The sequence below is a fragment of the Meles meles genome, chromosome 18 (genome assembly GCF_922984935.1).
Source record: "Meles meles chromosome 18, mMelMel3.1 paternal haplotype, whole genome shotgun sequence".
NCBI classification, from domain to species: domain Eukaryota; kingdom Metazoa; phylum Chordata; class Mammalia; order Carnivora; family Mustelidae; genus Meles; species Meles meles.
In genome coordinates, this window is record NC_060083.1 from 32,767,944 (window position 1) to 32,790,746 (window position 22,803).

A 22,803-nucleotide genomic window follows, 5' to 3' on the forward strand; every position below is an offset into this window, starting at 1 on the left:
GGTCTACTGCTGGAGCTTTATTTTTCCCATTTTCAGGCCCCGACCTAGATGACGCCACCTCTCCCACAAGCTGTTTCCAGGATTTCTCTTCAGTGAACAATTGTTCTGCTCAAGCTCGCCTGTGAAAATCTGAGACAAGAGCCCAGGAAGACCAAGGAGTCAGCCTCCAGGCAGCTCTGAAAGCCCCTGCACAGAGGGAGACATTTGAGGATGCTTGAGTTCCAACCTCAAAGCATTTCCCTGACACATGGGGGTTTTGTCTGGATGGCCCTGAGAAACGGCCATTTCCCATTAACGCAGTCAGCCCTTCTCCTGGATGCCCGGGGAGGGGGGGGGGGGTCTGCTCATCCCCTCTCCATCATCTCTCTGCAGCTTAGGGAAGAACTCAGGTGACTGTTTCCACGGTGCCTTCTGCTCTAATCCACTGGGGTCCTGCTGGAGAGGGGCAGCGAGAAGAGCTAAAATGCTGTGAATGCACAGGCTCTGAGCAAACAGGGTGACGGGGTGATAAAGGCAATCACAACATGCCAACGTGGCAGCGTGCCAAACACAAGCTGCCCAGGCAGGACTTGGGCTCAAAAGCACTTTAATTGAATTCTTTCAGCAAGTGCAGCAGAAAAATTCATAATGAGGTACCACCCCCCCAAACGATGTCACTCAGTTCTCCACTTCTGTGGATCCACTGAAAGATCACTTTTAACAAGGATATGGGAACGCGTGTGGACATGAACCCGAACAGCGTGTTCTGCAGGGAAAAACAATGATCCAATCCGTGGATTTTTATTTTCAAAGCGATTTAAGTGAGGCATTCTGCCATAATCAGCTTTACTACCCCTATTAGTATAGGAAAACAAGTTCTGAACCTAGCTCCCTAGTGGAAAACGCAAAATTTGTATAATTAAAATTATACTTGTGAAATTCAAACACACTTTAATTTCCTAAGGGTCCCCTAATCAAGTCAGAAGTTCTTACTAAAACCAATTATCCGCTTTGAAAACAGAAGAGGAAACATACACATTTAACAGTCTTGTGGAGATTCACAGCCCGGTTTCTGCCCAGGCTCAAGCAACCCCAATTGGATCCTTTTTCCCTGAGTGGAAGAGAAGGTGAACCTCCTGACTGGTTTTTATTAAGCGTTATGTGTGTAAGTTTAAACATTTTTGTTTGTTTGTTTGCCCTTAACTACAAAAAGGACACACTTGAGAGAGATCCCAGAGGGAACGGAATTGAAGGGATTAAAAAAATAAACCAGGGAACCATCAATAAATACACTACTTCCACACACCCCTCCCCACTCCAGGCTCCCTCGAGCTTTTTTGCTTAAGATCTCACAGCAGTTTTTCAAACCCTTGCCCGGGACTGTTGGGGACACTCAGGATGCTTACTCCATGCCATGCTGAGGAAAGAGACAGAGGACAGCAGGTTCATTCCTGGAACGGGCGGCAGCAGACTGAGAATCCCAAGGTCCTGTCGGGAAGGCAGCAACAGCAGGTTCCTCACCTTCTGACCAGCTCATCTACCTGAAATGTGGCTGCTTTCTTGAGGAACTGGAAAGTCTTGCCCAAGAGCAACATGGAAATACAGAATGCACTCCGGGGCACTAAAATATTTAAGAAGGAGTGGCTGCAATGTTCCATTTCTACCACCAATATGAAACGTTATCGGGTAGGGCTTTAAAAAGAGAAAGAAAGAAACATTTTAAGTGAGCAGGTTTTCTCCTCCTGCCTCCCTGGAATCCATTTCCGGGGCGACAATACTGACTCATCACCCTCTTGGCTTTGGTGTTCCCAAGAGTTGGCCCAGAGCTGTGCTGACAGCTTCCCCGTCCGCCCACCCAGGCTCCTGCAGGTACCCGGAAGGTAAAGCAAAATGCCTCCCAGGTTTAAAACTTTACTTTTCAGTAGGTGGAATTTGAGAACCCGCCACACATGGCCTCTCTAGGATGGAGAATATCGCAGCCAACAGAGCAGGGTTTGGTGCTCCAACTTTCATCGCAGGTCCCTGGGAAGCAGAGCGTGTGCACATGCACGCACGCGCGCACGCACACACACACACACACACACACACACACACACACACACAAGCGCATGCAAGCATGCAGAAGGAGACATACTCAGCAGAGAGCCAGTCATGGGAACTGCTGCTTTGCTGGTTCCTTGCCTCCCTCCCACCAGAGCGGTCATCTCATTAATGTCACTCAGCATTGGGTTTTGCTACACTAGGTCTTTCTGCACGCTGTTCCCGTGGGCAGCCCAAAGCCGGCTTCCATTGTAAACTTCTGTTCCTTGGGAAACTATCAAAAGCTTTGACTGGAGAAGAGAAAAAACTTCCAGAGGCCCTCTCTGCTCACCCCTCCAAGTTCTTCCTCTGTGGTTGCTTTATTCAAAATCACTACACACACAAACCACGCTCTGAAAGTCATTTACAACACGGCAGCTAAAAAGAAAAAGAAAAGAAAAGGAAAGGAAAAAAGAAAGAGCTAGTGATCGCTGTGGCCCGTCTACCTGCAACGGCCCAAAGAGAATAATTCATTTCGCTGGAGGATATGGATGAAGCCCTGAATACATTCCAACACCATTTTCTGCCCTTCAAAACAATAAAAATGTAAAAACCCCCCAACAAAAGAAGGCCCGAGGTGGCAGGAATGAGAATCTCTTGACCCCAACGAATTTATTCTCCCAGATGTTCTAAAGCACTCTCTCCCCAGAATGCATCATCAAGACCATTTTATTAGATTTTTCTAAACCCTTGAAATTGTCACATAATTGAAACAGAAACAGCAATTGAGAGCTCGAATGGATTTCTTAAAAAGAAGATTCTGGGCTGGGCCCAACATCCCCTCCCTGGCCGCTCTCGCCCCTAACCTAAATATAAGACCCTTGCACACAAAACCCTATTTATCTCTTAAATCCTCCCTTGCCATAAAAGTTACACATTCCCCTAATGCCTTAGATTTCAGGACATTTGGGAGAAACTCATCCCAGACAACAGGCTAAAAAAAGAATCCATTAGCATTAACTTGCCTGTCACAGTCAGTGACAAATAAATGAATGTGATGCTTTCAGATCAGTCATTGGTGGAACTACCCCCAGGCAGATAAAGACCGGGCCTGGGAGAGAGAAGGCTCATGGAGAGACCTCTCACACAGCAGTGCCTTAGCTGTCCCCTAGCCGCGCCCCAGGACTTCACTCCCAAAGGCAGCAAAAACAGCCATCAGATACAGAAAAGGAAATGCATTCCCTATCACCAAAGCAGCCCCACAATGAAGGATGCAAGCTATCTCCCCCCTCGAGAGCCAGGACCCTGGGAGCAGATACAGCCAATTCCCAGACCAGACCATTTCTCAAATCTCAACGTGCTATTCTATACGTCACCCTGAGAAAGGACAACAGTACCCGCAGCCATTAAGTAAGACCCTCGTGCAATCTAGCCAGCGCCATCCTTGGGAACAGTAACAGACAACCAATGCTTACACCGGGTCACCCTAGGCCCTTCATGTGCATTAACCCATGTAATCTCCTGGACAAATCTAGGACGGAGATACCGTGAAAAGCCCCATTTCACAGGTGAAGAAATAGAGGCACGGCACCAGTAAGCGGTTTGTCCACAACTCCTTAGTGGAGAAGTGGCATTCAACTACGCCGAAAAGGTTCTTACAAAGCAAGCAACAGAAACTAACAGGAAGCTTCCCGGCCCGACAACACCAAAATCTATTTCTATTCCTCAGCCTGAACACTTTACAGCCGTCCAGCAAAGCTTACGAACCTAAAATCTAGCTGCGGAGGTTGGGTTCAGCGGGGCTTTGAGGTTAAGAGAGCAAGGACTTGGAACTCAGACAGACTTTGGTCCAAAGGCCTACACTGACCCTTCCGAGGAGTGCGGCCCCGGAAAAGCTGCTTACCCTCCCTGGACCTCAGTTTACCATTCTGCGAGGCAGAGAGAACACGAGGCATGGCAAAGGACTGTGTCAGGACGAAATTGAAGGAGATGAAGCGTACACAGGCTTATTAGTACACTGCCTCCAACATACCGACTCACAACAAGTAACAGCCATTATTTTGGGCTAGGATTCTTCATCACTGAAGGTCTCAACATAAAATAAAGAAGTGTAGCAGGCAGACACACACCCTGAGAGTAACTTTCCAGATCACTGGGCACTTGATGTTATCTACCCTTGAAAGAGAGAGAGAGAGAACAGAGGTATCTTGTTTTACACGTGGGGCCCAGTGGGACATGTGCCCCAGCAGGATCAAACGGCCTAGAGCCCGCTGCCCCTACCGTGCACCACGAGGTCTCAATCCCAAGACCACACGTGCTCACACCTCTCATATCACGTGGCAGGCACAGCTCAGGATTCCAAAATCTCATGGTCCTCACACCGGGGAGCCACGCCAAGCAAAATGTGACCCCAAGCCACTTCGATGTCACAGCTCAGGCCGCTCTGAGCCATGGGGTACATACCCTGGCAATAAACAGAAAATCTGTGATTTCCACACCAAGAAATGACATCTCATCGTCTACACACAGCAAGGTCAAGATCACGGCTTAGGCAAGGACAGAGTATAGAAATCTGGGCTTTTGTGTTTATCATGGCCCCTCGTTAAGAAGGTGAAGCAGAGAGCAAGGGAGAGGACAGAAGCAAGAGAAAAACACAGTTCTCTCTCTGCAGTTGCCACACACCCCAAAGAGCAGGGGTGGTTATCTGCCAAGAACATCACTCCTAGATAAGGGTCTCCAGCCAGAGAGAACACAGTATGAGTGATGCTGAAGGCACCAGTCCAGAGTGGGAGGGTCTCCGTCAGTCTCATCCATGACCCCAGCTTCCAGATGGATCCAAAAGAGCTCAGAACATTGTACAGGGCATCTTGGTGATCGTGCACACACAAAACAGGTTCCCCGGCACATGACAAACAAAGGCCAGACTCATTTGCTTTGCCTGGCATTCAAGGCAACACGACCTGGCCCCAGCCTGCTCTCCACGCCTCCGCCCCGAGTGCCGTGCAACACACACCCTTCACTGCCCTGGCCCGCTGACCTCTCTTAGCCCCTCACATTCCTGCCATTCTTCCCTCCTTCCTGTTCCGCAGGATGGAGGGCAAAGACCACCTCCTCCGAGAAGCTATCTTAGCTCTTCCTTCCTCTGAAGCCCATGCCTGCAGCTCTGCTGTGTTTTTCACATCCTCTCCTGGACCACAGGTAACACTCCCCCTCCAACTGGAAGCTAAGACCCTTGAAGACAAGAACTGAGTCACCTTTGCCATTCTGCATTCATTCCACCTGCACGGAGACGGATGGTACACGAAAGAGCAGCAGGAAAAGCTGAGGTTTGTTTTTTTTGCAATTAATAAAACATGTTTGTGTCCCCGGAATTCATCGTCCAGTGGAGGCAGTAAGGCATGAACCTAAAGAACCATAAAACTCAGAACAAAGTGCCTAGCACAGTTCCTGGTGCTAAGCAGAAACTTGGTAAATAATTGCCAAGGACCGAGAATGGCAACAGAATGCGCCGAAGATTCAGCCTGTTCCCACCCACTAACCCTCGCACTCACCCTACTGCCGCTGCGCACCTGTCGGCATGTCAAGTACTTGGCCACTCGCTCGTTACTCATACAACCCCCCCCCCGCCCCCGCAGAGTGAAAGCCCCAGAAGGGCAGGGACTTGTGGTCTTATTCTCCCCACTGTCCCCAGAAGCTCGCACAGGCCCTGGCACACAGTAGGTGCCCAAAACCGTTTGCTGAATAAATGAATGTATCCGTGCCCAGTACAGTGCCTGATGAGAGTGTCATACATTTGCGAATGTATTATTTCTTATTCTTTGCTAACTTAGTGTTACTGTTGTTATGATTATAGTTTGCCATAGCCAAAGAAAAGGGAAACCGCTAAGGAAATCCAGAGAAAGAAGTACTACGTCGAAGAGAGAGCAGAAACAGCTCTGTGGAAAAGGTAACCCAAGTCAGGCTCTGAAAGAGAGGTGTATCATACAAGGGCCAGAGGAGAGAGGACGGCGCAGGTGGGGATACCCATGAGGGTCGCTCTTCAGAGAAGGGGGAAACGTGCAGTTTCAAGGCAGCAAAAGGCAGAAGAGTCATGAAGTACGTTGGAAGATGAGACTCCTTGTACCAATCTTGAAGGACCCTAATTGGCCAGCTAAGAAGTTCAGATTTTGTTGGATGGGCTTGGAAGGGTTCCTGAACCCCCCCCAAAAGTGGGTGCATAGAGTCAGCCATTAAAAACAATTAAACAAGCTCTTATTCAATGAACACACCAGATCAAACAAAAGAAAAGAGATGATGAACTACATCTCCCTTTTGGGGTCCTGGGACTTTTGGCCAGAGAACTTTAAGGTTTTAAAAAATACAAAAGGACAGGAAGGACGGATGCTGCCTCAAGGGGCACCCAAGAGGGTCAGCTGGTTCCTCGGAGAGTCCCTCCTGCCTCCTCTCTTCTCGGAGAGGCAGAGGGGTCTCACCCGCCTGCCAAAAACGTCTGACACAGAACAGAAGCGCTCCAGCTTCTCGGCAGACTGACCTTCACGCTGAAAGGAAAGCATGCAAGGAAAGGCAAAATTCTCGAGAAAGGACATTTGTAGGACGAGATGCCCCTCCTCCTGAGCTAACACCTGCTGCTGACCGGGACGCAGGACAGGACGGAGCCGCGCTCCCCGACAAGAAAGCAGCTAAGCCACTAATCCCCCAGGGTCTTCACGGTTGTGGACGAGGCTGCAGACACACCACCACGTCCTCCCTGGGAACCAGAAACCCACCGGCAGGCCGGCTAACGGTGGCCAGCGAGGTGACAGCTGCAGATCACCCAAGATGGCACGGCGCTAGAGTGACCCCACCCACGGCGCCAGGGGAAGGCCAGATGCCGAAAACTCACCCCTCGCCCGCCCTTGAGAGGCGGCCAAGGAACCACGCCCCCGGACCAGGAGGCACGTGTGCAAAAACGCTCATGCTGTGCTGCACCCAGCTGGACGGAGACGTGCGTCACAGAGAACCTTCCAGGCCCCAGGGCCTCATCAGTGGGTGAGACAAGAGCAGGAAAACCTGGCCCTCGCTCAGCCTTGCCACACTTAGCTGTGTGATCTGCAGCTGCAAACCTCACTTCCCTGCCTGTTCAGCTGCCTCCGCAGGAGGGCAGGCTGGATTCCCCTGGGGGACGGAAGTCAGCATCTGGTGATGTCGGCCATCATCAGCCCCCTGCCCACAGGGGACTTACCTTCCTATCAGGACTTTTCTTGGGTCATTTTCCATTGTAACTTTTCTTATTTGACAAAGATAAGTTGATAACGGGGTGGTGGGGGGCTGGCTGGCTCCTTTGCTAGAGCACGTGACTCTTGATCTTGGGGTGAGGCTCGGGCCCCCCACTGGGTGCAGAGATGACTTAAAAACCATAGTAATGATAGATAATTCTATACTAATGATACCAGCGGACACCCGCTGGCAACCCCTTGTGCCAAGCTCCTAGCAAAGAGCTCTGCATTCAGGCTGAAGACCACCCCATGTTGGGCACTACACCCCTGTTGTGAACAGGAAGAAACTGAGGCACAGAGGGGCTCACGTGGGGTGCCCAATGGTTGCCCGGCTGCCGCTGAAGGCAACTGGAAATAGGCTGAAGAAATGAGATCTCCGTTGATCAACAGATAAGGTTTTAGCCCCTAACATGTAAGGAGGAAAATGGCAAGCCGGGGAGCAGAGAAGGCTTTGTTACACACGAGGATAATTAGGGCAGATGGGGAATTACACCCAGACTCGCCTGTGCCCTAAGAGGTTCCACAGCCTCTTGGTTTTTCCACACGAGGAAAAGAACCCACAAGCTTGAGCAAAACTCTTGAAGGCAGCCAACGCTTCTGCCCAGAGGGACTGACAAAATGATATGACATGATTGATCCCAATCATGCCCGTTCCTCCAACAGCTTCAAATTAATTCGTCCTTTTTAGACGAGCACGACCACTTTAATTTTTTAAAAGACAGAGGGGAGGAAACTGTTACATATTTAACAAAATGAAATAATCATCCGGCGAAATAGGAAGACACAGAACGGACCCATCGTCTTGTGATCAAAATGTACTCCGCTAATTAACGGCCACTAGTCTCCAAAGAGTCGCCCCTCGACTAGTTAATAAAGCCCCATTATACTTCACTTGAGATGTGAACATTTACATGGCAAAGGGGTATGAATGAAATGCGGGATTCAAAACCCTTCCTACGGGTCGCTCATTGAAATTCTGGTCAAAACGGGTTTTTATTTATATGATACATTAAAGAACAGTATGACAGTACTAATGTGAACTCTGCTCAGTGCCACGGCTTTGCTTTCGTATTAAGTTACAGTTTCTTTCCACTAGTCTTGTTTTTAACACCTCCACGACTATTTCTCTGGCGAGTGCGAGCAAAAAAGGGACAGCCAGAAAGCAGAGAAATGCATTTTAACCGAAGCCCACGCTGACGTATCATTTACAAGCTCCTCACCCAGCCCCGGAGGAGGGGCGCAGTTCCCCTCGCACCGGGACTCCGACAGTCACACACAGAAGTTTTATTGAAGGGAGATGCATAAAAAATAAATAAGGCTTGACTTAAACTCCTAGACTCCCCTGCCAGCCAGGGTTTGGCCTCCAACACCAACTTCGGTCTGAAATCCCCACGGCCGGGCTCAAATTCTATTGGAAAATAACCACTGACAAGAAAGGCACTTTCTCCCCACTCGGCCCCAACTCCCAACCAGTGCACACCTCACCAATTCCCCAGCCGCTTCCCTGGAGCTGAGCAAACCCAGAGCTCTGTGGAAGGGTTGCCTCTCCACACTGCCGGCCCGAGTCACCCCACGGGATGACATCATGGGGGCTGGGCCAATCACCCAACCAGGGACCTTCTAAGTCCGCACGCGCTGCGGTTCTGCTCCTCCAAGCCTGACCACCATCCTGAGCTGCGTCCTCTGCCCGAACGGACAGGTGACACCCCTGGATCTCGCCACAGAACAGCACACTGGGCGGGGGCCCGGGTCTGGAGCTAGGCTGCCCACACCCCACTTCTCAGCCCAAGTGTGCCTCGGTTTTCTCATCTATAGACTGGACATAATCCTAGTGCCCACTTCTCCGGACACAGGGGAGGACTGGGTGAGTTGATATACATAAGCAGCCTACAACAGTGCCTGGCACATAAGCTCAATTAGCGATCACTAGACCTCTCGTGGCCATTGGTATGAGAGCCTAACAAAATTCACGGTAAAAACAGCAGGAAATGTATATGGTACTACCACGCACCAGGTCCCTTTTTTTTTTTCTTTTTAAGCACTTTACTTGTATTAATTTATTTAACCGATTTATTTAATCTGCTTAATCGGTTAAGCAGGGGTGGGAGGTTGAGGAACCAGGTGGTGGGTAATAGGGAGGGCAGGTACTGCATGGAGCACTGGGTGTGGTGCAAAAACAATGAACACTGTTACGCTGAAAATAAACAAACAACAACAAAAAAAACTCGGTTAAGATGGGGTATAAGAAATTCCAAAAAGCAAACAATCTGCCCACATCCACACAGCGAATGAGGGGCAGAGCCAGGATCTGAACCCAAGCTGTGGTGCTTGAATACAACAATAAGGATGATTAAACCGATGGAAATTAATGATAGCGGCGACAATGAGGGGAGATGGGTTCCTCACCCCTCCCCGAGCTCTTGCACTCTTCACAGCAACCTTGCGAGGGGTACTCCCATCACTCGTGTTTTACCGAGGAGCAAACAGGCCAGGAGAGGCGGTTTGCTCAGTGTCTCGGGACCTGAGATGCAGATGGAGATAACAGATAGGAAAGTCCTTGGGAAAGGATGCCATAAAAAGCAAGGTATTGTTATGCAACCTCTAGAACTCCACGGAAAGATGTCCTCCCCCAGCTGGTATAATATTTGCTCACATCTGAAAGTCTGACAATCCACCTAAAACATCCCAGACTCCGGGGTGGGGTGGGGGGAGGTACACACTTCCACAAGTTCGAGAAATAGTCTGTCTCGTTTTCAAGTTGAATGCATCACTGAGAAACCAAATGCCAGAGTATGTTAAAATGAAATATAGCCTTCCTAGTTTAAAAAAAAAAAAAAAAAAAAAAAAAAAAGTGGCGGGGGAGTGAGGGGTGGGCAGCAAGAGGGAAGAGAAAACAGGTCAAACCCATGGTTTGACCGAGTCAGGGATTTTTCCAGTTTCCCTTTAGGGTAATCTGATCCTAGTTCTGGGTGATCAAATGACTAACCTGGAAATTTGAAGATTCACACTTATGGAAGAAACAGCAATTATTCCAAACCCAGGAAATACTGCTAATTCTGGAAAGCCTCTGAAATGTCAAGGATCACACACAGTTTGAAAAGCAACCTTTACGCAGTTAACAGTCCCAAAGTTTGTGCTCAGTACAGAAATAATGTAACCTCTTTGGTTCATTGATTCCTATGATTTGCTTAATCATTAGGGGGGAAAAAGGCCTTAAGAAAGTATTTCTGCTCTATTTACTTAAGAGATTTGTGTTTCCTTCGAAAGAAAAGGAAAAAAAAAATTACAAGGGGGGGGAAATAAAGGGAAGGATGGATGGATCACATGGCAGGCTCCAGACCTGAAATTCTCAAAATATCATCCACAAGTGCCAACTTTTTCTTCATTAAAGTGCTTCATCCTCCCTCCCTTTGCACAATTAAAAGGTTCCACTTGTGGGAGACTATGCTTGAAGAAATATGGGGACTCTGCAAAAGCAACAGCGCTTTCCCCTTTATGACCTGTAATCGGAAGCTTCACCTTTTCCCCTCTTCCCTAAAGGAATGCCAAGGCCACAGGCTACAGAAAAAGTGTCCCTCTCCATATTACATAGGGAAGAAAAAGTATCCACATAGGGAAGAAAAAGTATCATTAAAACGTGAGATTTTAACATGTCAAGCCTGTAAATTCCACCTTCAGTTCCAGGTAGCTCTGTTCTCATACCCAGTGCTGGCAAGCTCAGCGAAAACTGTGTTAGCCACACACTTGTGAAAAAGTGAAGGCCGATCTCAATCCTCCAGGCAAATCTCGTAGCATCACTCCTCCAAAGTTATAATAGACTCAGAACTTCTCTCCCAGGCCCCAGCACTTGCATACAGAAGCAGCACAGATGGTCTCAAACATGGCCTGATTGATCCCACCAACCTGAAACCAAGACTTCGGCTGCGGCCTCTGTCCGATTCAGGGCTTCATGGGCCTAGGAAGTTGTTTTTCCAAGAAAAGACAGGCTGTGTACTCAAATTCTACTCCTCTCCATAAACTCCAAGTTGTAAGGGCCTTCAAAGAGAACCCTCCAAAAGACAGTCACAGGAAAAATAATTAGGGTCCAAGTTCTCCCGATAGGATCTGGCAATGCTTAAAAAATAAATAGAACATTTGCATAAATATTGCAACAGACGGAGCTCTGTCCTGCCATCAAGTATCAGGCTTGCCCCTGCCCCCTGTTGGAGGCTCAGAACCCACCTCGGGAGAGCTAAATTGCAGACACACGCAGTTATCTCGCAGAGCTCCTGGCCTGGCCTGGACTCTCACAGCCACGTGCTGACACCCTGAAGGAATCTGAAGGCACCAGGTTTCAACACTTCATTGCCAGTACTCTGTTTGAAATTCGAAATCCTTGGTAACCATCTCTGAGGGCTAAAATCCTATTACTGATTCTCCTACTTACCTTGGGTTGCGCCCGACGAGGAAATGCAACTTTAGGGTCAATCTGGAGGGGGAAATGGGAAAGGAAGAGTCAATCCCAGTATTTGGAGGCGAGGAAGAAAAAAAATCATGATTAATCACCTAATTATTAATCACTCATTTCTCAGGCTTATAACTCAGCTTCTAGTGACTTCTCAGGCAACTCAAAAGTTCCTTAAACTTTGATCCAAACTTTACTCATCCCTCCCGCAATGTAATAAATAAAGCTAGCCTCTCTGAAACATCCTACTATGTATTTCAATGTGCGATGGTCTTAATAAATCAGATCTCACATGTCCTTATCTAAGCAAAGGCTTCTCTTCCACAGATACTGAACACTGAATGGTACCGACATCTAATTTGCAGTGCATGACTGGGAGAAAAGATGGGGACATCATCCCTGAAAAAAAATCATAACCTGAAAAATTAAACATAAGAATTTTTTTCAGGGGCGCCTGGGTGGCTCAGTGGGTTAAAGCCTCTGCCTTTGGCTCCGGTCATGATCCCAGGGTCCTGGGATCAAGCCCTGCGTTGGGCTCTCTGCTCAGCAGGGAGCCTGCTTCCTCCTCTCTCTCTCTTTCTCTCTGCCTATTTGTGATCTCAGTCCAATAAATAAATAGAATCTTTAAAATTTAAAAAAAAAAGAATTTTTTTTCAGCAGTCAGTAACTGGATAGGAGATCTTCTCCCCAAGGATAACTAAACAAGGCAGTTGGAAAAGGGGATTCAAAAAAATTTTTTAAATCATCAACATCTAAAAACTCCCCAAAGACATCCAACACGAGGCTCAGCTTGAGTTCATTCATTCGTGTTGCCAAAAGTACAGTCACCTGAGTTAGCCAAAAAGTTCGTTCTGTAGTTAGACCGCAAGAGGAAGCAGGTGTCAAAAGCTGCGGAGCCTAACCCAGTTCTTAAAAAAAGAAAAAGAAAATAATAATAATAATAATACAATAAAAGAAAACACATAAGCCAAAACCACCTGGATTTTAAAAATCACTGGGGGTAGAATTCTATGAGCAACCTAAATCCAAATTATAAAAGTAAGGCCATCATGGGGAGACGATTTAAAAAAAAAATTACTGAAAAAAAGAAGTCAGAACCTACTGTAACAATTAGGGTATTCTTTCTACCCCAACCCCAGTCAGAATGGAAAAACATCCTCCACCCCAGATCAGACACTCAGCAGAACACATGATTCTCAAAAGGGGAATGGCTTTAAAACGCAAAACAATTCCCACGGAGGCATTTGAATCCAATAGGCTGATCTGAGGTGGGGGAAGTTGCTGGACAGAAAATATGGGGAGGGAAAGAATTTTTTAAATTCCCATTACCAGTTTTCATTAGACTTCTAAATGTCACAAATTTGGGGGTAAAACTCAACACAGAATATTGCTACCAGTTATTTATTTATAGGCTCTGGCTTTCAGAGTACAATCTTCCCCCTTTTAAAATGTAAACCTGAACCTTGTTTTCAGTTCTGCTGTGGGGCAGCAAAAGGAGTAAGGCTGTGGGATGAAGCACGGATCAGGGACAAAGCACACCAGAGAGTTCCTGAGCCCAGACCTCCGTCCCTTAGGACACCCCAGCTGGTAAAACAAACCAAGATTTACCACTTTAACTAAGGTGGTTTAAAGACCTAATAAAAGTCCACAGCATGGTTTTGTTGTTTTGGGGTGTTTGTTTGTTTTTTAACCTTCAAACATCACCTGAGAAATGAGGGATTACTTTTCAAAAACTAAAATAGACAAAAATCTCATGATCTAGGAAACTACCCTCTCAATCAGGATTAACATTACCGCATCTACAGGTGTGTTCAGCACTGAGTAGAGCTGTCTACGAGAGAGATACAACAGGTGTGGATTTTCCATTCTGTTGACCAAACGGAAGACAGGTGTGTCTTTTTATAAAACACGCCCCCAGACTACGGCTTTTGAGTTGACCAGCACACAATTGCAGGTAAGAGGTCACCTTGTTCGTGGAGTAAAAAGTGAGGGACACGGTCAGTAGAGAGACCAGGAGCTGGAGGGGAGGGACAGGAAGACCTGAAGACAGCAAGACACTCAAAAAATAACTAAAATTACAAAACTCAAAGCCAATTCAGAATTCCTGGATGGCGGGTTTGTGACAGCAGCGTGTCAGACCACCAGGCATGTTTATCGGAGTGCCAAGTTTACACGCTGCGATCTCTAAAGGAGAGGCCAGGTCAAGGTAAGTATGGCAAATCCCAACCTTTTGCACATCCCTGTCGACTATTTTTTTTTTAAACAAACAAAAAAGAAAGCTACCAAAAATTAAAACATTAGTTAGTTAGGTACAGCTCTACTTACTGTAGCTACAAATCCTCTAGGAAAAGACTAGGGTACTATTTTGGATGTGAATGGCCGTTACCTAAACAAAGCTTTTAAGGTAACGGTAAACAAGATCCTCGTTTCCATGTCAATAAACCAACCGCTTCTGCCTCCTGCACTGAACGTTGAAACAAAGTCAAAATCTAGGTTATACTAAATAATAGTGACCAAAACATATCCACAAACAATTACAGAGGGAAAAACCTCACGTTTTGCACCTGACACTGAGGGCTATGACCCACCAGGCACCATAGAAACCATACTATTTCTCCTACCCAGGGTGGGGAGACGGAGTGAATAATAAATTCCTGAATTTGCCTTGAAATATTTTCCTCTTTAATTTTGTTCGCTTTTTGAAACATCTGACCAAGAAGTCAAGGGGAAGAAAAAATTCTTTAGACATCCATTATCACCCTACAAATGACTGTTCCTAAAATTAAATTATCTAAAAGCGTAAAAAGGCTGGGCTGCCAGCTATGACAAATCCAGCACAATTCATAAAGCAACTTAAAAAGTGTCTTGGGTCCTCTCTTGGGGGCCAGGGAACATGCACGTGACCTCTGATCAGAGAAAGGGGGTTAATTTGCAAAATGTATCCACCTGCACCAAAGGTGACCAGGTTTCTTGCCCTTTTCCCCCTTCCCCTCAATGTTAAAGCCAAAAGGGGCTTGAAGAGCACCCTGTTCCACTCCTGTATTTTACAGAAAAGGAAACTGAGGGCCCAAGGCAGGGAACAACTTGCCCAAGTTCATAAAGGGCAGCCGGGACTAGAACCTGATCCTTTGCCTTGCCGCACCACCTACCCCAGTCCTAAGCAGCCCAGCACTGGATCCCAATGTCACCTCTGGGCCCCTGTTGTGAGGAATGTATAAAAACCAGGGGGAGATTCTCACAGGCATAAAGGGAAGGGGGAAAGCCACAAAGCCAACACAGGCGTCTAAATAAAACACTAGGAGCCGTCCGCGCCCCCCCCATGATTGTACTAATATCTCTTCCCTTCTTCTCTAAGCTCTACCTAAAGGCTTTCCCCTCCCCACACACGTCTCTGAAAGCTTCTGATCCTATAAAAGTGCCCACACTCAAAATAAAGGATCTGAGGGAAAAAAGCAAAACCAAATCACTTGGAAACCCAAGGCCTTATCAGCGTTAGATTTCACTCCATCTGGAGTCACCCCCTGGACGCCCCACTTGGCTCTGGGAGGTTTCCTTTCCCTCTCAAACCGCATTCTGAATCCGGGGTGCCCCAGGAGGAACCTGTTGCCTGGGTCTGTGATTAGCGCCCCCCTCGCCTTCCTGCCGGCCCCCGTCTCTCTCTCGGCTGGCCATGAAGCGGGCTGTGCCTTCTAAAAGCCAATGCCCACAGCCACAGTTGGTAACGCGTGCTGTGCTCTGCTGACAAAGAAAAGTTGCCTTGGCTCTGTCGTGCAGTTTCTTTGCATGCTCCCTGGGCCGGCGAGATGCCTCCCCCCAAGCGGACCCCTCCCCCAGGCCTGCGATCGGCAGCATCTGGAGTTGCAGTGGGACAGGCTCTGCACAGAAAACCCCAACCCCAGCCATGGCAGCAAACTTCAGAGCCAACTCGCCAGCCCTGCTCATCACTGCCCGGTTCTCAGCACAGAAGCAAAAGAAAGCACGGTCCCTTTAAATGGGGCTGTCAATGCCCAGATGGGTCCTGAACAGGGGCGAACAACAACAACAACGAAGGAAAGCAACCTACCGTCTTGGAATCTAACTCATGGTGGGGCTGACCTAATACTTTATCTACACTTGCTGGGTCTGCGAACGTGACGAAACCGAAGCCTCTGAAATGAGACAAAGAGGGAGAAAAACAAACAAGAAAATGTGACACCATTGAAAGCAACAAGGAGTGAGCCCTCCTGCAGAATGGAGAGCCAAAGTTGCCCCCTCTCACCCTGGCTGCCCACGGCCCTCCCCCCAAGCCCCCTCCCACCTCGCAAGAAAACCCATCAAGGTTAATGGGGGAAGTGGAACGGGGGCAGGGCGGTGGAGGTAACTTGGAAAATGCTGGTGTCTCCACTCTTTCGCCACCTCAGTCTCCTCTCCTCCTCCCCTTCCCTTTCTTAACGCTTTGTTTTATTCTGAAGAAAACCCGGCGCTCAGAAGAGATTCATCCAGCTTTCTAAAAGGGGCTGAAGAGTTTAGGGAGCTGGGAGTGTGGGAAAAGCATACATTAAAAGAAAAAAAAAAAAAAACTATGTAGAAAGTGAATGAAGCTGAATGTCATTTTAAACCGGAGGAAAAGAAGCGACGGGAAAAGGACTTAAAGCGGAGGGATGGGCATCTCTGTATCCAGAGTTCAGACCCAATTAACAATAACCTTTCGGGTTATGGGGGCGGGGGTGGGGGGTGGAATAGAGAGACGTTCGAAACCAGCCACATGCCTGAGCCCCATTCTAAATCCGCTTAGCTACTTCCGAAGACACCTCCAAAAATAACACTTAAACTTTGTTCTAAAATAAAGACAAAATCCAGAAGGGAATGGTTTACCTGGAGCGTTTCGTAGTGGGATCTCTCATGACCATACATTCTCTAATTTCTCCAAATTTGCTAAAATAGTCTCTAAGGCTATCTGTAGAGAGAGAAAGAGAGAGATGGGGGGGGGGGAGAGAAGGTGTGGAAAAAAAAAAAGCAATGCAAATTTTGATCAAGGACAAAAACCAAAAGTAGTTTTCTGTTGTTATTCTGTTTTGTTTTTGCATTTTTTGCACACGCGGGGGAAATTCGGCAACAGAGGTCGCGTAGAGGGCTCGGAAAGGATTTGCTATTTAAAAAAATAACCTTGCACAGGAGAAGTGGGGAGCCAATGGCGGGGGGGGGGCTCCTACACCGGGATAACAAAGAGCAATAAAGAAGCCAAGAAGGGGGGGACCCAGACGTCCCCCCCTCCCTCCCTTACCTGGTGAGGTCTGCCAGCTCAGTCCACCGATAAACATTTTACTAGAGGGAGAAAACATAACAGAAGTGAACACCGATGTCAGATCGGCCATTTTGACGTGTAACTTACAAAAGCTAAAAGGAAAGCGGGGGGGAGCGAGCGAGCGAGAGCCGGGAGGTGGGGTGGGGGAGAAGGTGACGGCGAAATGCAACCCAAAGGTGTGTAACTTCCACGGGGGGGGGGCGCGCGGGAGGGGCGGGGGGGTGCGGGAGATGCCCGGCTCCGCGCACCGCCGTCCCCGCCGCTGCAAGGAGAGCGAGCCCGAGGCGGCGCGGTGGGCAGCGGCTGGAAACTTACCCGGGGTCGTGCTGGGAGTCGTTGGCGCTGCCCGAGGTGCCTTGGCTCCCATTTGCCTCCATATCTGAGCCCCCCCGCCCCCCCACCCCCAAAAAACCGAGCCCCACAGCGATCGGAGCGGAGCGGCGGCCGGCTCCGAGCCCCGAGATCTCCCGCTCCCTCCTCCCCCTCCTCCTCCCCCCCGCCCGGGCTCCTCCGAATCTCTCTGCGAGCGGCGGAGCCGGGGCAGCGGCGAGAGCCGTCACACGTGGGCTCGGCTTAGCTCAGCCCCGCTGCTCGCACACCCCCCCCGTCCCCGCCCCCCCGGCCCATCCCCACCTCTCCCCCTCCTCCTCCCCACCCCCATCTCCTCCTCCTCCCCCTCCTCCCCAGCGCACGTGGGGCGGAGTTCTAGAACGTCGTGTAACCAATGCCGGTGACGTCACGCACCCTGGTGCGGCCCCCGCCTGCCCGCGAGCGCACACACTCGGGCCCCCCGCGGCCGGACCCACGGGGGCGGTGCGCGAACCCCGCGGCCGGAGGGGGCCCCGCCTCTAGGCGGGCCTGGCGCCGGCAGAGGGGGAGCGCACCCCGACTTCCCTGGATCACATGGGCTGCGGGGGGCGGGTGGATCGGGGGAGGGGGAGGCGCGGGGAGCTCGCCGCTGCTCCTTGCTCGGGCAGGGGAGAAGACGCCCCCCACCCCCTCTAGTTCGGCCTCTCCATTCAAGTTCGCCGGCCCCGGCCGCCGGGATCCGGGGATGGCACCAGCTGCCCGCCCAGCTCTGCGCCCTTTTTTCCAGCCACCGCGCAGAAATTTAGGTCAAGGACGTCGGGATCAAACCCAAACCCTGGCGCTCCTCGGCGGGCCCCGAGACCCCCCAGGATCGGGGAGCTTCAGGATTGCGGAGACCCTCCCGCACAAACAGCAGCCACAAGTTTTATTTTCCTTTGGCGCTGGAAGTTCTGTCTGGCTCTCGCTCCACACCGGCACGTCTTGCGCCGCTCCCCGCCCTTCCCCGGCAGAGGTACGAATCCGTGCCGGGGAAAGGTTATTTTGGAACTTTGAGAAACTGACGCGATTCCAGGGGTGAGAAAGTGCTGAAGAAAGGGTGTCCGCGTTAATCGTACAGAGTTTTAAAAATATAATAAAATAGGTTTATAGGGGTCAAGGTCAAATGATTGGGGTTCAAAGTAAATTTTTGCATATAGTGAGAAATAGTTTTGAAGCATCTCTGGGATGGCTGGGAAGGGTGGTTGTTTTCAGGAAACCCCTCTCCAAACGGTTCGTTGTATATGTTTATTATTTCTATGCTGAGATAGTAAAATGCATGAGGTTGAAATAGCCTAGGACCCCCACCCCCATCTGGGGAGGTGGCTGAGCATAGCAGAAGGCTTCAGACACTCTCACCCTCTACCACCTTGGTAGCAGTGTGGTGCTGCACAGGTCCTGGTACACAGTAGGTGCTTAATAAGTACTGGATTCATCTTTCCCAGCCCTGAAAACCCCCAAAAGACGATGCTGGTAGCTTCCCAAAGTCATCACACTCTTCTCCAGCAGTTTCCAGGCTGGCCGGATTCAGACTGGATTCAATTTATGGGGTATTGAAAACAATAAGGATACAATTATCCATATTGTTTTAAATTATTACAATAAATTGAGTTAATATGGCATGAGGGGCAACACAAAGTTGTGGTTCATCAAATACTCAGATTAATGTTAAGTATGAATTGATGCCCAATTAACACTTTTTCATTAATTTTCATAGGATTAGGACACAATGGAATACACTCAACACCAAAACTATACCAAATCCACTGTGGGTCGTGGCAAAGTGGAATATTTGGAAAATCCCAACACTAGCCAAAGCCTTGAATGACCAGATTCTTAATCTCCCTGCCTCCTAAATTTGGGATAATTCCTCACTGACAGGATTAATGGAGTGAAAGGAGAGATTGAAGTAAGTAAATATAAAAGTCTATTTTTTATTGCAAACATTTGCAGATTGTGCTTATTATCAATCATCACTTACTGTGACTTTTTGGAAGGCACTTTAGAGCTTCAGACCACAAACCCAAGCATTTTCCCGTCACTCCAAGCTGCTTCCCAAATCATCTGGGGTCTCCGTGTGTTGAAGAGCCGCTTATTATGGTGATTGTTTATTATGACTATTCTCAATAACAAAATGCAGACAACAGAGCTAATTGGATTTTGTTTGGGATTTTTGCGCTAGAACCACAGACCCTCAGAGGTAGAAAGGCCTTTCCTGATCCAACCCTCTCAGTTTTTTCCATCAGGGTCCCAGAGGAGCCAAGCTCACCAGGGTGCACCCCACCCCCATCAGTCAGGCAGCTCCTTAGAGGGGCTCCCGCCCTCACTCTGATGCCCTTTGGCTCTGTTACATGCATATTTATTCTGTCCTTCACAAGGCAAGAGTGGGGTGTCCTTGTTCCCCGTTGTCGACCTACACAGGCTGACAGTGAACTGAATTAAAACCCTGAGAGGGGCTAGCACTGCAATTATAAAGTCACTGGTGGAGAGAGAGCTTGATCTTCTATTTCCATGATTACATTGTTTTTACTTATTGATTTTTCATTTCTGTGGTGTAATACTTCCTCTTCCTGGGCTGTAATTCTGTGAGTTTTTGACAACTGCATAGGATTGAGCTGTCTCCATGATAACCCATCCGAGATGCAGAGGAGTTCCATTGTCCCAAAAAATTCTCTCTTGCTGCCCTTTTGCACTACGTTACGTGAAATAACTTATTATTTATTATGCATTTCTTCTCCAGCACATTTGCTTAATGCAGCCCCTGGATCAGGAGAATTCCAGCAGCATGGGATGTCAGTCCTCGACCCTCTTTACTGCCCACTCCCTGCGCGTAACTCACTCTTCAGTTGGCATCCTTGATGGCCACATTCTTTTGGTTTTCCTCCTACCTCTCCAGCCATTCGTTCTGTCTCTTTACCCTGACTCCTCCTCTGCCTTTCCTTTAAATACCGGTGTTCATTCTCTTCTCCAGCTACACACCCTCCCCGGATGAGCTCCTCTGCACCCAGGGTTTAAATACTACCTACTTGCCGATGCTACTCAAGTTAACATCTCCGGCCTGAGCTCTCCACAAAGCTCCAGGCTCTGGTTAATTTCCTATTCACTGTCTTCCACTTCACCTTCCTGGAAGTACACCAAACTCAACACGCATGTCCAAAAATGCATGCATGTGTTTTCCCCTTGAACCTAAAACTTTTAAGTTTCACTATATGGGTCAGCAGAATCCCAGCCATCCTAGAGACAAGGTTGGCCCTACTCCAGGTTGATGTCTTCCCATATGCAATCCGTCATGGAAGTGTGTGGGTTTCACTTCCTAAGTGTCTCTCAAGTTCGTCTTTGCTGCTGCTGCATCCCACATTTCCCACTTGAGCCCTAGAAATAACCTAAGCATTCTTCCCAAACCATTTCTTACTCCATTAGTGTACCTGGAAAGCATTCTCTGACCGGGTCAAATCCCCCTTGGAAGGTACCGTTACCTTACCTCCATCAAACCATTGCTCTGCCTTCCACATTTTGGCACAGTGCCTGTTAGTGCATGGTTGACAATCAATAAATAGTTGTTAAACAAATGAAAGGGTGAATGAATGAATGAACGAAGGAATGAATGAATGTCAACATCTAATTTAATTGTAGGATTTATTATATCTGTGTCCATAAGTCAAACTGGCTGCAGTTTTCCCTTTTTGTATTGCCTTTGTCTGGCTATAGTGGCCTCATAAAATGAACTAGTAAATGTTTCTTCTTTTTTCATTTTCTGGAACAGAGTGTATAAAACTGGAATTGTGTGTTCCTTGAATGTTTGGTTGAACTTTCCAGTAAAATGTCTGGGTATGGGATAAACACTTCCTAGGTTGGTTTTTAAATACTGATTCCATTTCTTTAGTGGCTGTGGATCTCTTTAGGTTTTTTTGTTTTTGTTTTGTTTTGTTTTTAAGACTTTGTTTATTTATTTGACAGACAGCACAGTGGGCAGAGAGGCAGGCAGAGAGAGAGAGGAAGGGAAGCAGGATGCAGGGCTCGATCCCAGGACCCCAGGACCATGACCGGAGCCAAAGGCAGAGGCTTTAACCCACTGAGCCACCCCGGCGCCCCCTCTTTAGGTTTTATATTCTTCTTGAGTCAGTTCTTACACATTATATTTTTCAAAGAAATAATTCATGCCAACTAGGTTTCCAAATGTATTAACAAAATGCTGTTGATAATTTCCTCTTAATATATTTTAATCTCTGCTGCATCTATCCATCATGTCCATTTTTTCATTCTTAGTATTATTGTATATGTGTCTTCTCTTTTTCTGGATTAGCGGTGCCAGAGATCTCCCTCTATTTAATTAATATGTCTTCTTTCTGCTAGTGTTTTCAAAGAATCAGCTTTTAGTTTGTCTAACACTATTTTTTGGTTTTAGTAATTTTTGTCTTTATATATTACTGTATATCTTTTATTCTTGAATAAGAGAATAAGAGCATATATACCATATAAATAGTATATAGCAGCTCTAAGAATATAATACATTAATATGTAAGAATATAATACATTAATATGTAAGAATAGAATACATATCTGGTGTTACTTTTTTTTTCTGCTTTGTGTTTATTCTCTTGCTCTTTAAACATTTTTTTTAATTGGTGGCTTAAGTAATTTTCCCTCTTCTGTTTTCTGATTGTAACATGGAAGACTCTGGATTTCACTCTGAGTACCACTCAAACGACATTCCACAAGATACAGAGGATTTTTATTATCATCCCAGGCAAAGAATAGATTTCAAATATGATTTCTTCTTTGGCTCAATACCTGTATATCTTCATATTTCTAAACATACGTTTTTTTTTGTTTTGATTTTTAGTTATTTATAGCTAACGTAATTGAATTAGGGTCAGAGAAGGTAGTCTGTATAAAACAGATTCTTGTTATTTGTTGAGACTTGCTTTGCCAAACGGTCAATTTTTATAAATATTCCATGTGGCTTTGAAAAGAATGTTCCATATGGCTGGCTCAGTTAGTGGAGCATGCAACTCTTGATCTTGGGGTCAAGAGTTCAAGCCCCATGTCAGGCAGAGAGCTTACTTAAAAGAAAAAAACAAACAGAATGGGTATCCCTTAATTGTTAAGTGTAGCATACTATATAGACCTATTATATCAGGCTTCTTAATTATGTTTTCCAGATTTTTCTCTAGCCTTACTAATATTTTATCTGTTTGATCTATCACGTTTTATCATAGTATGTCAAAATCTCCTTTTATGATAGAATTTGCCAATTTCTCTTAAAAATCTCCTCAAATTTTTATTTATTTATTTATTTTTTTAAAAAGATTTTATTTATTTATTTGACAGACAGAGATCACAAGTAGGCAGAGAGAGAGAAAGAAGCAGGCTCTCTGCTGAGCAGAGAGCCCAATGCGGGGCTCGATCCCAGGACCCTTGGATCACGACCCGAACCGAAGGCAGAGGCTTTAACCCACTGAGCCACCCAGGCGCCC

General features: G+C 47.5%; 1 protein-coding gene and 1 long non-coding RNA gene across 9 annotated transcripts in view; one reads left to right on the forward strand and one right to left on the reverse strand.

Annotated features, from left to right (window-relative positions):
- MSI2 (musashi RNA binding protein 2) overlaps positions 1-17,569 on the reverse strand; it is a 389,833-nt gene extending 372,264 nt beyond the window's left edge. For 3 of the 8 annotated variants that reach the window (XR_006815826.1, XM_045983869.1, XM_045983866.1), the window contains exons 1-5: positions 17,297-17,567; positions 16,961-17,001; positions 16,552-16,633; positions 15,761-15,845; positions 11,680-11,721 (exon numbers count right to left, since the gene is read on the reverse strand). Coding sequence is in view for 7 of the 8 variants with exons in the window: in XM_045983869.1 (XP_045839825.1) it covers positions 11,680-11,721; positions 15,761-15,845; positions 16,552-16,633; positions 16,961-17,001; positions 17,297-17,358 (312 nt within the window). In the remaining variant the exon portion in view is untranslated. Of the gene's footprint in view, positions 1-11,679; positions 11,722-15,760; positions 15,846-16,551; positions 16,634-16,960; positions 17,002-17,296 lie in introns of all 8 variants that reach the window. The other 5 variants (XM_045983868.1, XM_045983871.1, XM_045983865.1 and 2 more) reach the window with 4 other exon arrangements.
- Positions 17,570-17,778: 209 nt separating this feature from the next.
- On the forward strand, positions 17,779-21,319 carry LOC123929810. The gene is made up of 3 exons (XR_006815971.1): positions 17,779-18,302; positions 19,044-19,235; positions 21,284-21,319. It is a non-coding gene; the product is annotated as an uncharacterized LOC123929810 (long non-coding RNA).
- Positions 21,320-22,803: the final 1,484 nt, after the last annotated feature.